Genomic DNA, 12,424 nt, shown 5'->3' with positions numbered 1-12,424 from the left:
ACCACGGCATGCACGCAGAAACCAGCTGTGCAACCCAATTTGGACGCTAAAATTGACGGAGACAGATTGTCTACCCTCTTGTTTGGGTGTCATTCTTATTCCATTCTATTTTGTACGGTTACGGTTAAGCTACGTCAATATTTTATATTAATTTTTTTATAAAGATAATAAGACAAAAAATAATAAAAATATAAAATGTTAACGTAGCTTAACTTTGACCGCACAAATAGGAGAGGATGGAAAGGGCACCCAAACAGGAGGGCAGACAATCTGCCTCCAAAATTGACTCCTTTCTTTTACGATTACCTAAGTTTAAATATCCAGAGCTTCATTTTGCAGCCTAGCTAAAATGGAGTTCTCAAGTATTCATATTAGCATTTGGTTTTATTTTCATGCAACCACTCTTTCTTCTCTTTCTTTTTAGCTCTGCCTCCTCCTCGCATTTAGCGGGAAATGAGGTGGATAGGCTTTCCCTGCTCGCCTTCAAAGCTGAAATCGTGACCGATACCCTGGGCATCCTTAGCTCTTGGAATGAATCCCTCCACTTCTGTCATTGGCCAGGCATTACTTGTGGCCGCAGACACCAGAGAGTTACAGTGCTCGACCTCCAATCAAGCGGGCTGGCAGGCCACCTATCTCCCCACATTGGAAACTTGAGCTTTTTGAGGGCTTTAAACCTCGCAAACAATAGCTTCAGCCACACCATCCCTCCAGAAATTGGTCGCTTGTTCCGTTTGGTAAGACTAGGCCTTCATAACAACTCCTTTGGTGGTCATATTCCATTCAACATATCACGTTGCTCTAACCTCCAACACATTGACTTATTTGGCAACACTCTTAGTGGCAAACTTCCAACTGAAATTGCCTCATTATCCAAGCTTCAGTTTCTTGGTTTAGGCAAGAACAATTTTTATGGGAAATTCCCACCTTCTTTTGGGAATCTTTCTTCTCTTGAAATACTATCTGCATCCCAAAATAATCTGCATGGAGGTATTCCAAATAGCCTTGGCCAGTTGAAAAGCTTAACTTTTTTTTCACTGTCTACAAATTATTTGAATGGTACCATCCCTCCCTCCATATACCACCTCTCGTCAATTAAAGTCATTTATATGCATCGAAACAACCTTCATGGAACTCTTCCTCCTGGCTTGGGCCACACTATATTTCCAAACCTCGAAATCTTTATTTTCCATACCAACCAGTTCACTGGACCAGTACCAGCTTCAATCTCCAATGCCTCAAACCTTTCACTATTTAGTATCTCACGCAATAAGTTTACTGGGAAAGTGCCTAATCTGGCACGCCTGCCAAATTTGTATTGGTTTGCACTTCATGTTAACAACCTTGGAAATAATGTGGAAGGTGACTTGGATTTCGTCTCTTCTCTAGTTAATTGCACCAATTTACAAATTTTATCTATCAGTGCCAATAATTTTGGAGGAGTGCTAACTGAATCTATTAGCAATCTCTCGACGAAGCTCAGGGGAATATATTTTGATGAGAATCAGATACACGGAAACATTCCTGTCAGGGTTGGAAATCTCATCAACTTGGAGACACTATACTTTAACGACAACCTTTTGACAGGCACTTTACCAAGTTCGATAGGCAAATTGAATAAGCTAGGAGATTTGGTTTTAAATTCTAATGATTTGGCAGGTGCCATCCCATCTTCCCTAGGAAATCTAACTTCATTAGGCAGATTCTTTCTCAACTCAAACCAGTTACAAGGCAGAATACCACAAAGTCTTGGAGAATGCAAGAATCTATTAGCTTTGAATCTTTCTCAAAATAATCTTAGTGGTCCAATTCCAAAACAAGTCATCGGTTTATTATCATTGCTATATTTGTTGGATCTATCCACCAATCAGCTTACTGGATCCATCCCCATGGAAGTAGGTAACATAGAGCATCTTGTTTCCTTGGATGTTTCTGAAAACAAGTTATCTGGAGAAATTCCACAAAGCTTAGGGAGTTGCACAAGTTTGTCGACTTTGTCTCTGAGAGAAAATTTATTGCAGGGGACAATTCCTAAATCCTTGAGCTCTTTGAGAGGAATTGAAGATTTTGACCTCTCTCGCAACAACTTGTCTGGCATAATTCCCAACTACTTGGAGAGTTTACCCTTCTTGCAGAATTTGAACCTTTCATTTAACGATTTTGAAGGTGCAGTACCAATCCAAGGAGTTTTTAAGAATACAAGTGCGGTAGCTGTTGTGGGAAACACACGGCTTTGTGGAGGTATACCTCACTTAAGATTGCCTAAATGCATCTCCAAGCAATCTAAGCGCGGGTTATCTCTTAAGCTGAACTTAATCATCTCAGTTTCTTGTGGGGTTGTCGGCTTGGTCTTGGCGTTGTTACTTGTGCTTCTTTATCGATCAAGAAAGGCTAGAGCGCTTAAGTCAAATTCAGGATCATCACTGGGGGTTTCACTCTTGAAACTGTCCTATGGAGATCTCCTCAAAGCAACTAATGGGTTCTCTGCTTCGAATCTGATTGGTGCTGGAAGTTTCGGGTCCGTGTACAAGGGAATTCTCAATCAGCTCGAAGAAAGAAATGTTGCTGTGAAAGTACTCAATCTTCAAACTTCAAGAGCTTCTAAAAGTTTCATATCTGAATGTGAAGCCTTGAAAAGCATTAGGCATCGAAATCTTGTCAAGCTACTGACTGCTTGTTCAAGCATTGATTTTCAAGGAAACGATTTCAAAGCCTTGGTGTATGAGTTCATGGTGAATAGAAGCCTAGATGAGTGGCTGCACATATCAGCTCAAGGAGTAGATAGGCCAGCCAATCTGCCGAAGAATCTGAATCTCACTCAAAGAGTTAACATTGCCATCGATGTAGCGTGTGCTCTAGATTATTTGCACAATGGCTCCCACGTGCCAATAGTTCATTGTGATATAAAGCCAAGCAACATTTTGTTAGACAGTGACATGACTGCTTGTGTTGGTGATTTCGGTTTAGCGAGGTACCTCCAGGATGCTTCTTGCCCATCTCCTTTGCACAATAGCAGTTTCAATGTCATAAAAGGCACCATAGGCTATACTCCACCAGGTAAATTTTCTTTTGTATATATTTTATTTGTGCTTGCAGTATGGTTTGTATATAGCATGAGTTTTTTGAAGTCACACATAAGAACAAAGCTATGTTTTTGTGCATTTAACTTAAGAGTATGGAATGGGAGGCGAGGTGTCAACATATGGCGACGTGTATAGCTACGGAATACTGTTGTTAGAGATGTTAACTGGCAAGAGGCCGACAGATGACATGTTTAAAGGTGGTATGGACCTGCACAATTTTGTTATGATGGCTCTACCAGAACGTGTGGGAGAAATATGTGATCCACTAATTGTTCAAATAGAAGAAAGCAGCAACAGTACTAATCCCAGAAGTAATAGGGGGAATCATGCCCCAAATGATCGAAGAAGAACGGTTGTGGAGTGCTTGACTGACATTGCAAGAGTAGGAGTTGCTTGTTCCGTAGCGATGCCAAGAGAGCGAAAAGACATGAGCAATGTGGTAGCTAAATTGAGTCTAATAAGGGATGTGCTAACTGGAACTAGGATGTCTTGAGAGAACTCGTGATGACGGCCCAAGTAGTGAGTAATAATACCCTGTTATCGTTAAATAAAATCCCATGAACTTTGCATGGTGGTCTTCTGAATGATGACGAGGTGGATTTTCCCGTTTTGCAATTTCATTTTGTATGTTTTGTAAATGATCGTAATTTGTAAGATCATCTTTATGTTTGCTTGGAAATTTGGAATTTGTCAATCTAGGTTTGGTGGTTGTTCTTATTAATTATGCAATTTTAATTAGGTTTTTATCACAAATGGTCTCTGAGATTGATCAAACTCATCATTTTGGTCCCTCACTTTCAAAATCAATCAATGTCATCCTTGACATTCACTATCCCACATCAATCTGGTCATTCCGTCAACAATTTTGTTAGTTTGTATGTGGGACCCACACATCCAATGAAATGATGACATGTGGATTGCACAAAATAAGGGTTTTTATCGCAAATGATCCCTGAAATTGATCCAACTCCTCATTTTGGTCCATGAGTTTCAAAAATCAATAAATTTGGTCATTGACTTTCACTATCGCACATCAACTTAGCCATTTCGTTAAAATCTCATCAATATTTGTCGTTTGTGTGATGAAGTGGTCTCACTAATGCAACTATTTTTTTAAGAGTGAACCAACAGACGAGTATTCCGTGTTGACATTTTTCTCGCATCCAACATCCCCAACTAGAAAAATATTCAATCTAAATTCAATAAAATCAAATCCAAATTTAATTTAAATTTAAAGAAAATAACCAACTAGAGAGAATGAAGAGTGAGTTTAGGAGGCCAAGTACTTTAATGGTGTCATGGTGCATTCCTTTACTTTTTGAGCTTACCCTAATGAAGATGATGATGACTTTTTTTCTTTTAGTTTTGGTTTTTAGTTTCTTATTTTACTTTTAGTTTTAAATCTTAAAAAAAATAGTTTCTTATAGTTAATCTACGTGGCGCCTTATGATTGGATTAGTGGGATAAAAAAATATTGACGAAGCTTTAACGGAAGGATTAAATTGACATGTGGTATTGAAAGTCAGGGACCAAAATGAGGAGTTGGATCAATGTCAGGGACCATTTGCGATAAAAATCCTTATTTTGTGCAATCCACATGTCACCATTTCATTAGATTTGTGGGTCCCACATACAAACTAACAAAATAGTCGACGGAATCTTAATGACCAAATTGATGTGTGGTAGTGAATGTCGACTGTTGACGAAGAGCTAATCTCGCATAATCCGTCTCTACAAAAAAAATTAAAAAAAAAAGTCAGGGACGACATTGATTGATTTTGAAAATGAGGAACCAAAATAATAAATTTGATCAATTTCATAGACCATTTGTAATAAAAACTCATTTTAATTTGGTGTTCTTACGTCTCGCCTTATGAGACATAAAACGCTTGTTTGTAGGATCAGGTTTATGTTTGTTTGGAAATTTGGAATTCTGTGTGATAAAATGTCAGAATACAATTTTGGAGAGGCTCCATCTCAGTTGCAAGAATCTTAAACCTCTTGGAAAGGTTTCTCTTGTTAATGCATTTGATAATTCTAACTTCCCTTTGTAACTTATTTGGAGAAGTTTCATGAGACCAGCAATTCATTTTTATTTTATTTTATTTTGTCACTTTATTTAATTATTTTCTATTAAATTCGTTTTTATCATTTGAAATCACAAAATCATCTTTTTTCTAAAACTTTGTATTAAGTAATTAATTAAGATTTGGTTTGATACAAATTATTCATTCAATCCCTGTGGATAACGACCTTGCTAGAGTCATCTATACTACAATTACCTCGTACTCTTGCAAGTATTTAAAGTATTTTTATCCCTACTTTTACAGGTGGTAAAAATCCTATCAGGAGACTAACGTTAATAAGATTAGCCAAAGCAGTTCTGGGATGCTTCTTACCCATCTCCTTTGCACGAAAGCAGTACTAGTGTCATAAAAAGGCTCCATAGTCAAAGATCGTGTCTCGCCGGAGATAAAATTGCGAAACAAAAAGGAAGAAATCGAGAGAAATGAAGGCACACAACGACAATGACCGAGGAAAGCAGAAGCCCTAAAGTAGAAAATGGAGAAAGGTAAAGTGAAACACATGAACGGAAGGAGAGAAAGAAACGACAGAACACCTTTGGGCTGAATGGGTAGAACTGGGAATTCACTGCATACATAAGGAAAAGCACGGCAAAGATAAGAAAAATTGGAGGGCATTTCCGACATTTTACTGTTCACGAACAGTGAAAAACAGTGCGCCCGAGTTTGGGTTTTAGTATATGTATAATTTCCCAGGTAATTATATATATATATTATTATTTGTGCCTGCACTATGTTTTGTTGAAGATCAACACCAGCCCAATTGGTGTTTGTGTTGAAGTGTAATCTTGCATTGGCCCAAGATGGATCTAGCCCATGGACAAAGAAAGATCCATACACATACTAGAGAATTCTAGCAAAGTTCAAGTTGGTGGAAGAGTTTAGAAGAATGGTGAGGATTCCACCAACATACAAGATTAGTGTAGATATTTCTAGCTTAGGAAGGTAGTGAAATTATCTAGATATCTCTAGCATGATGTTTCCATGCTTCTCCAAGGTTCCATCCATGCCTATAAAAGGAGAAGGCATCCAAACCAACCAACCAACCAACCAACCAATCAAGCAAGTAGGCAACCGAGTGAGATTGAGAAGCAAGAAGTCTTGTAAGAGTGTGAGTGGTCTAAAGTTTGTCTCTAGAAGGTGAGTGAGTGTCATAGCTTCTCAAGTGTGTCCTTGATAGTTTGTGTGTTGTAATCTTTTGTGAGTGTAATACAAGTAATTTGTTTACTTGTATTGTCTCTCCAACACTTGTGTTAGAATTGTGTACTCTAAGTTTTTCCTCAACATGTTTTTGTTTATATCATGATTTTTGTGAAGTCGCACATGAGAACCTAGCTACTTTTTGTGGTTATAACTTAAAGAGTAGAATGGGAAGCGAGGTGTCAACATATGTTTAACCATTGTGTTTATTTGGATTGGAAACCGATTTAATCCTAATTTGCCTTGATTTTCATATCTAAATATCCAAGAAAAAAGCCACTTAGTATTACGGTCAAGTGATATTCTTCTTCACTTGTAAGTGAGAGGTCTTAATTTCGATTTTCGCAAAAAATATCCAAGAAAAGATACTTAGTACTATGTACTAAAGGTGTTACTCTGTACTGGTAAGTGAGATGTTTCAAATTCGAATATAAAAAAGGGTGAGTTCACAACCAAATTTATTTCTCCAGCTCCTCAGTGTAAATGTATCATTTTGTAAAAAAAAAAATCAGGTAAAAAGTTATCAAATAGCACTTCTATAGTTGTGAAGTTATCAAATAGTACTTTTATAGTAGTGACTAGCAAGAATGCCCGTGCTACACAACGGGTTTTGAAACCGTAATCACAATTTCACACTCATTTCTAAATAATTTAGTAACCAATCAAAGCTGCTAAATCCACATGCTAAAAATAAGTCTTAGGTTGCGTTCATATTATATTGAATTTACATCAAGAGCAATACAATAAAAGAAAGAAGGTCCACCAGGATTTCTAAAACTGTTCATATTCATAATTCTTTCAATTTGCACCTAAATCGTAATAAATTTAGACTGACAACCTATGTTCAACAAATTATAACGATCTTCAAACACAGAGGGAATCGGCATATCCCAAGGTTCATTACTTCATTGATATTTACTATAAACACGGCTGAGCCATTAGGGTGTAGAACATAGTGTGTACCCTCCAATATTTTGGTTGCAATTAGAAGCTGCTGCCCCTCGCACTCTTTGAACACTTAATCTTACCAAAAGCTGCTAAAGATAAGTTGATTGAAAGTGTGGCTTCACAATATAATTTGTACTATTTCTCTTGACATATATGTTGAGTCGGTCAAATTGAGGATCCAGTAATTGGTTCGATTCGATTGTACAATACTATCCCAGCAGTAAAGCACTAATGACTCTACCATCTGAAAGATTGAAGAAATTATAATTTAGGACTTCACTGTAACCAATAGTTAACCACAGATACTTGACTGAAAGCATATCATAAAAGTGGTCCAAATTCATTCGCAACTCACTTAGAAATGAAGGCTAAATGTGCTGTGGATGTGGGTAAATGGCACATCAGAAACAAACAAAAGGTAACATATAAAAGACGGCAATGTAATAACGTAATAAAGAGACTAAAAAGAAAAGGAGTGCGGAACAGTACTTGAGAATGCTGGGCACCAAAACCAGGAACAGCACCATCAGACATAATTTTATTTTGCAGTAGAATTGCCTGCAATAAACACCAGAACAGAATCCTTTAATTAAAAATAGACCAACTGATCTAGAAAGATGATAAGAATCTTTCAGTTAGCATTAAAACTCCAGTATAAAAGTTTTCCATGGATTATAACAAAAAAATAAAATAAAAAATCTCAAACCCGCATTGGGAAGATAAAGGTCATAGCCTCTACAATAGGTCTCAAACCATAGTAAGCAACACCAACTCCAATCCCAGTAAACCCAGCCTACAAAATATTTTCCATATAAATGAGGTCAGTCAGCTACTATGAACTTCTTTGTATCTTATTACAAATTCGTACATATATTCAAATTTTAATATTCACTGAAAAAATTAAAGTTTAAGTCCCTACATAAGAATCTGAACTGAGGTCTAGCTCATTGAATTACTATACAATGCATTAAATTCAAAGTTACAATTGAAACAAATACGAATCGAAAACTCTGTATTGGCAACACAAATAGCTCAAATTGACATTTCCGAACATTGACCATAAACTGACACTAATTTACAATAAGATAACGAAATGATTAATGAAAACAAAGAACATTGAATTGAATTGAATTACACAAAGAAATGGACAAATCGAAGCAGAGGATACCATCTGCATCTTCGTCGTCATCGGAGAGAGGGAAATCAAGTCAAGCCTCCGGATGAATAGAGATATTCCTGACGAACGCGAGAACTTGCTGGGTCACATCGAGATCACTGCGGCTCACCCTGAAAGAAACAAAAAACTGATTGAAAGACAAAATAAAATCACAAAAATTGAAAGCACAAAACTTGATTTCTGAAAACAAAAAACTGGGTTGTGATAAATAAGATCGAGAGAGTAAGATCATTGCGGGTTCGAATTCCTCTCCCCGTAGTTTTAAGTAAATTTAGTGTAATTTTTCCATCTGTCAAAAGAAAAAGAAATTAGCATTAATCCCATAAAATATTAAGAGTTTTTTAAACATCATAGAAAACAAAGGTTAGAACTCAACCCACCTCTAGATTAGTAAGACTAAGAAAGATTAAGCTTAATCTAGAGAGAGAAACACAAAGATCAAAACATCAAGCATTTATTTTTGAAACTCAAAGATTAAAACTGTAGGCATTTACTTCTAAAACAAAATAAATGAACAAAACCATGAGCATTAAGGAATGATTAGAGTTGATGGGTGCAATATGGAATATAAGTTTCTGGAGAGAGAAACAACCAAACTTCACACTGATATTTTTAGAGAGAGAGAGTGGAAGTACCTTTCAACAGCGGAGATAACAAATTCAATCCTGGGCATAAAAAGAAAAAATAATGAGTTGACCCAGAGTGATCCGTTATTTAACGTGTTGTTAACGGATTCACCCGTTAGCGATCCGACCCGATAAGCATCCACCCAAATACTAATATTAACGGGTCGGGTCTAAAATGTCAAGTCTACTCGGGGTAGCAGATCACTCATATATTTCATGCATTTATACCATCCATTTCTAAAGTCTTTGTGATGTTTTTGTGTTAAAATTGTAGCATTTTATCTTACCTTGTGTTAATGTGCAATTAATTTTGTTTTAGGATCAAAGAAATAAAAAAAGAAAATAAAAGAAATAAAATAAGCAAAGGGGAGTGCAGCACTGGCAGGAAGAAAAAGAAAAGAAAAAAAATATATATAAGAAGATGGAAGTGGAACGAAAAGCAGGAGAGGGAGTGAAGAAAAATAGAAGAATAAGAGGGAGTGGAAGGCAGAAAGCAGAGAGCACAGCAGAAAAGAATAATAAAAGAATAAGGAGTGGGAGCAGGGACTGACAGAAACGCAAAAAGAAAATATAAGATAGAGAGAGGTGGACAGAAGTGAAAAGACGCGGCTCGGAGAAAGGCAGAAAAACGAATAGGCGCAGGGACAGAAGGAGAGACTGAGGGGAGAAGAGACTGGCGCAGAAACCAGAGCGCAAAGAGAGAGGGGAAACTGACGGACAGAAACAGAGGGCGCAGAGCAGAGGAATAAAAAACGGGTGTTTTCTATCTGTGTTTTTTATTTTATGGATAATTTCCTACGTATCATATAATTATGTGTAACTAATTTATTATGCTAGAGTGAGGCCATGAGCCGCAACATGAATACGTAATTTTATTTTTCAATTGCTTAAGTGTTGTTACATGTTTGCTTTGATGTTTTCAATCATTGAAATAAACTATCTATGTACCTTGATGCTTGATCACCATTAGGATGCTTAGAAAAGTTATCGGATGCAATTTTGAACGAATGTCACGTTAAAATTGGTTATGCTTCTTGTGATTGAGGATTGTACTCTCCTAAGGTAAATATCATGCTCTTAGGGATTATATGGTTTAACAAAAGGATTTTCACCAAGATTAATGAACCACTCATGTTTATATTTAATCCAAATGTCATGCATAAGTTGCATGTAGTGGTATGCGTTTTAGCTTGAATGTCACAAGTAAAATATACACAAGGAAAATCCAACCTTCAAAGCATGTGTGTTTTCAATTATTTAAGCAATTGGAATAGCTACGTAGGAGTGTTGTTGGTAAAGGTTGAACTCTAGCATATTGTCAATCTATTTTTCTTCAATCATTTATTTTATCTTGAATTTCCTTATTTACTTGTTTTGTTTCAGTTGAATCATTATTCTTATAAATAAATTCTCATTTTAGATATTTGTTTAAGTCACATCCAGTAATATTTAGTTTCGTCAAATTAGTGTAATTCTCAGAGTTAAATAAGTTAAATACACAAAAACTCGTAAATTGTTTATATCAGTCCCTGAGGAGATCGACCTTGCTTGAGCCATTCTATACTACAAACACTTGTTCTCTTGCAAAAATTTTCTATGGTTTAACCCTTTGTTTTACAAGTGGTAAAATCGCTATCAAGAAATTGGCGCCGTTGCCGGGGACTGTGCCAACAGTTCCCGAGCTTTTGTGTTTATTTTTCTTATGCTTATGTTTATGTCTTATTTTTATTAATTATTAAATTAAAAAAAAAATTAAGAATCCTTTTTTATTAAGCTCATTGATGGTGAATTTTACTTTGGTACCGTAATATTGCTGTATATTTGTGTTAGAAATCTGTTTATGTATCCCTTTCACAAATTTCTGTTTTAAATCACATATTATAAAAATTAAAAAAAAAATTATTATTTAAAATTAAAAAAAAAAAAACAGCAATTAATTTAGTTGAGTTTTGATCTTTGATTAAGTATAGTGGATGTGTGGTGTGAGAATTTTTGTCTTCGTTTAATTAACTAGTAGTTGCCAATTTGCATAAATTGTGTTTTTAATTCATCTAGGTTTACTTACTTTCTTTTTCTTTTTGTTGTTTAGTTATTTTCTGTTAAGTTTTATTTATTTTACTTTTATTTTTATTGTGGCTTAATATTTCTGTTGTTTGTTCAGGTTTTCCAACCTTTGGCACCAGTTGCACACATGGCCCTAGCCTTACCTGCAGCAGGTCAACCTTTAAGGAATTCATTGGCGGCGAGAATCAATGCAGTGCCAAGGTGCATTATATATCCAGATGTGGAAGATGGGACATCCTTTGAAATCAAACCTCACATCCTCAACATATTGCCATCCTTTCATGGGTTGCCAAACAGTGATCCCAACATGCATTTGGTTGATTTTATTGAGGCATGTGACAACACCATAATCAGAGGTTTCTCTTCTGAAGCTATCAAGTTACGTTTGTTCCCATTCTCTTTGAAGGACAAAGCCAAGGCGTGGCTGCATTTTCTCCCTGCCAATAGCATTACAACATGGACAGAATTGCAAGAAAAATTTCTCAATAAATTTTTTCCTTCTTCCAAGACGCTTGCACTCAAGAAAGAGATATTGGCTTTCGCTCAAAAGCCGAACGAGTCTTTCCATGAAGCTTGGGAACGGTATAATGAGATGTACACAAAATGTCCTCATGCTGGGTTTGATTCTAACCTTCAAATGAACATATTTTATGATGGTCTCAATGCCACCACCAAAAGTCACGTGAATGCATCTGCTGGAGGGTCATTAATGTCAAAATCAGCAAGAGAAGCATTTGAGTTATTTGATATGATGGCTTCTGAATCCCAACAATGGACAGAAGAACAAACACAAAAAGGGGAGTTTTTGAGATTTCTCAGAGTTCTTCTAATGTTTATGCTCAAATTGCTAAAATGGAAAAGAATTTTAATGCCAAATTTGCTGCCTTAATGCAGGTCTCTTCCATGCCCAATGCCCAAGAAGCATGCATCATTTGTAGTGCAACAACTCATGACATCACTCAATGCCCCAACAAGGATAGCTACCCTGAGCTTGTGCAAGATCATGTGAATATGGTGAATAATTTCATTAGACCCAGAAGTGACCCTTATTCCAATACATATAATCCTGGGTGGAAGAACCATCCCAATCTCAGTTGGGGTGGTAACCAACAACCACGGCAATACCAGCAGTCTTACCAATCAACTAGTGAGACTAAGAAACCATCTCTTGATGACCAAATGTCACAGCTAGCTCAACATATGTCCACTTTCTCTAATACCACCAACAATTTTGTCCAATCC

General features: G+C 36.4%; 2 protein-coding genes and 1 non-coding gene across 3 annotated transcripts; 1 reads left to right on the top strand and 2 right to left on the bottom strand.

Annotated features, from left to right (window-relative positions):
* The first annotated feature begins 357 nt into the window (after positions 1 to 357).
* On the top strand, positions 358 to 3,777 carry LOC114826125 (putative receptor-like protein kinase At3g47110). Its single transcript, XM_029105926.2, has 2 exons — positions 358 to 3,057; positions 3,173 to 3,777. Exons 1-2 carry the CDS (start codon positions 393 to 395, stop codon positions 3,574 to 3,576), a joined length of 3,069 nt encoding a protein of 1,022 aa, XP_028961759.2. The 5' UTR covers positions 358 to 392; the 3' UTR covers positions 3,577 to 3,777.
* A 3,272-nt stretch (positions 3,778 to 7,049) lies between these two features.
* Positions 7,050 to 9,659, bottom strand: LOC103416155 (pyruvate dehydrogenase E1 component subunit beta-1, mitochondrial-like). The gene is made up of 5 exons (XM_008354414.4): positions 8,873 to 9,659; positions 8,484 to 8,781; positions 8,022 to 8,108; positions 7,805 to 7,873; positions 7,050 to 7,559 (listed from the first exon to the last, which is right to left on the bottom strand). Exons 2-5 carry the CDS (start codon positions 8,502 to 8,504, stop codon positions 7,434 to 7,436), a joined length of 303 nt encoding a protein of 100 aa, XP_008352636.1. The 5' UTR covers positions 8,505 to 8,781; positions 8,873 to 9,659; the 3' UTR covers positions 7,050 to 7,433.
* Positions 9,660 to 11,696: 2,037 nt separating this feature from the next.
* LOC114826218 (small nucleolar RNA R71) lies at positions 11,697 to 11,803 on the bottom strand. The gene has a single exon (XR_003775137.1). It is a non-coding gene; the product is annotated as a small nucleolar RNA R71 (small nucleolar RNA).
* Between the last annotated feature and the right edge of the window lie 621 nt (positions 11,804 to 12,424).

Source organism: Malus domestica, chromosome 07 (assembly GCF_042453785.1).
Source record: "Malus domestica chromosome 07, GDT2T_hap1".
NCBI lineage: Eukaryota > Viridiplantae > Streptophyta > Magnoliopsida > Rosales > Rosaceae > Malus > Malus domestica.
This window is presented reverse-complemented; position numbering and strand designations above follow the sequence as displayed.

Bases quoted from the DNA above. Each gene is read 5' to 3' on its own strand.
- LOC103416155 (XM_008354414.4), bottom strand. From the start codon at position 8,504: ATGACGACGAAGATGCAGATG. The intron at 7,874-8,021 runs GTTTGAGATTTT...TGTTTATTGCAG, and splicing joins CCTTTATCTTCCCAATGCGG to GCAATTCTACTGCAAAATAA. The intron at 7,560-7,804 runs GTACTGTTCCGC...TCAATCTTTCAG, and splicing joins TTGGTGCCCAGCATTCTCAA to ATGGTAGAGTCATTAGTGCT.
- LOC114826125 (XM_029105926.2), top strand. From the start codon at position 393: ATGCAACCACTCTTTCTTCTCTTTCTTTTTAGCTCTGCCTCCTCCTCG. The intron at 3,058-3,172 runs GTAAATTTTCTT...ATTTAACTTAAG, and splicing joins CATAGGCTATACTCCACCAG to AGTATGGAATGGGAGGCGAG.